The sequence below is a fragment of the Lygodium microphyllum genome, chromosome 25 (genome assembly GCF_053477565.2).
Source record: "Lygodium microphyllum isolate KBCC chromosome 25, Lygodium_microphyllum_v1.1.10, whole genome shotgun sequence".
NCBI lineage: Eukaryota > Viridiplantae > Streptophyta > Polypodiopsida > Schizaeales > Lygodiaceae > Lygodium > Lygodium microphyllum.
Window position 1 is genome coordinate 28,466,322 of NC_141159.1, and position 2,255 is coordinate 28,468,576.

Sequence of the window (2,255 nt, forward strand, 5' to 3'; positions counted from 1 at the left end):
TTCTCAAATAAACTTGAGTTGAGAGTGGACTCACATAGTAACCTAAACAATAAACCCAAAGAGTCCCTACCAAGTGTAAATAGGCTGATACTGACAAACTTGCTCGAAAAAGCTATGTTAAGATCCCCAAGTCCTAGTGCGGCAGACGCTGGCCAGAGTCTGATAGTATAGATTGTATTAAGACCCCGTGAATGTCTCACCAAGTCTTAGACTGACGAACATTGGCCAGCTTGTTAGCAAAAGCTATGTTAAGACCCCAGATGAGTCAAGTAAACGTTACCCTTAGATTGATAAGGACAACAATCGAGTAAGTGGAGGTGAGTATAAGAGCTTTGTAACTATACCATGTCGTTATCATCGGAAACACCTATATAGGGAATAGTAGTGACTCTGAATCCTGCTTGGTTTCCACTCTACGTATAATTCTCTATTCCCAATGGTGAACCCTCTTATATATGACATCATGAGAGTGTAGTCTTGGGATGTGCCTATGTTGTACTGTTTCTTTGATTGAATAATACAAGAATATACCTTGCTCTCATGTATCATGTTACCTTTTTGTGCTGTGTTGAGTGAATAACAAGTATAGGTGCATCACATCTCCCCCCCCCCCCCCCCCCCTTCCCCCTTTCTCTCTCCCTCTAGTGCCTAAATTCGACATTGTCATACCTATTTTTGACTATTTTACCCATCAAAATAAGTTTTAAAACTTTGCATATTTCAAGTAACATGTTAAGGATGTTTACTTTCGTTTTTTTTCATGTATGCAATAGCTAGAGTTCTCAAGAGTTTGAGGCATGATGTAAATAGACGAAAAGTACTTCAAAAAACTTAGCTGTCACATGAAACATGAGATAACCAGTCAAATTTAGGCCTTGGCCTTGGATTGGAAGACTCTATCCGTTGAGCTCTAAATCTGGTGCATAAAATCGGAGAGCTCGGACAGGAAGGCTGGCAGGTTGTGGGAGTTAGGGTTGTGAAGGTGGAAGACATGGCCCTCGTTTTGCGACACGAAGACCTTCACGTCTGTTTTCCCTGCGCTCTGCAACGCCTCCGCATACGCCACCCCTCCCTCCAGCAGCCCGTCATCGCTCGCCACCAGCACTAGTGCACCAGGCAGGCCTGCTGCCACGGCACTAAACTCCCCATCCGCCATCGGATTCGCAAAGGGATGCGTCCCCGCATCGCTCCCCACAGGAAGGCAGGCATCCCATATCTTCTTCGTCACGGCCAGCATCTCAGGACTGCGGCAACTTCCCTCATCGAAGGAGAAGAACGGATGAATCAGAATATATCCTCTCAGACACACAGACGAATATCTGTTCTCCTGCCCTAAGCCTAACCCTAGCTTCGCCGCTCTGCTCACCACATGATGCGTTATGTTCGCGCCTGCACTGTCCCCTGCCACATACAATCTGGAGAAGTCGGCATGGCTCGTGAGCCATGGCTCCACCACAGATGAGGAGGATGCTGACATGCCAGCCGCCTGGTTGCAGATCCACTGCAGCGCCTCCACGCCATCCTCGTACGCGCAAGGCAGGCGATGCTCGGGAGCAAGGCGGTACTCCACAGAGACAATCAGGATGCCTGAATGGCTGGCGAGGGTACACATAAAGGCATGGTCCATAGGCACCGCTGGGCTGCCAGAGAGGAAGCCACCACCATGGAAGTACAGGAGAAGGGGCAATTTCTTCCTCTTCTCCTCCTCCTCCAGTTCATCATCTTGTGCATGTATATCTTGTCTCTTGTTGACCTCATCATCTTCTGAATTACTCTTGTGTGGATCTGAATCAGAGGTGAATGAGGTTGGCAGGAAGAGACGAGCCCAGGTTCCATGGCTGGAGTTGAGAGTGACATCTTTGGTGCGCACAGGTTGCAGCGGGGACGGGGAAGCAGGTAAGAGGGGCGGATCGTATGGATGTCTTGTAAATGAGCCATCGCTGTGCAGCGTCAGAGTAAGAAACTTTAAATCGCCCGGAGCGTCCGCCATCTCTCTCTTTCTATCGCTCTTCTCACTCAGTGACGGAGACTCACAAGGGCAAATGATAGTCCGGATAGCCTCGAAGTATGATGATGATAAAGGCCCGTCCACGCCAACGACAAAGGCGCCCTTCCAAGTTGAAGAATACTTGACAAAAGTGTAGTCCCTTCACTATTTTATTCCAACTACTTTGGCCGTGTTTAGACTATGGCGGAGTGAAGAAGGGTTCCTTGCTCCCTCGAGGCTCTTCTATTTAGTTCCTTCACAAAAGACT

At 48.2% G+C, this 2,255-nt stretch overlaps 1 protein-coding gene across 1 annotated transcript; it reads right to left on the reverse strand.

Moving 5' to 3' along the window:
- Positions 1 to 803: 803 nt before the first annotated feature.
- LOC148014013 (putative carboxylesterase 3) lies at positions 804 to 2,046 on the reverse strand. Its single transcript, XM_087666999.1, has one exon. The coding sequence runs from the start codon at positions 1,988 to 1,990 to the stop codon at positions 911 to 913; it is 1,080 nt and encodes a 359-aa protein (XP_087523125.1). The 5' UTR covers positions 1,991 to 2,046; the 3' UTR covers positions 804 to 910.
- Between the last annotated feature and the right edge of the window lie 209 nt (positions 2,047 to 2,255).

Excerpts from the sequence above, each read along its gene's own strand:
- LOC148014013 (XM_087666999.1), bottom strand. The coding sequence starts at position 1,990 with ATGGCGGACGCTCCGGGCGATTTAAAGTTTCTTACTCTGACGCTGCAC.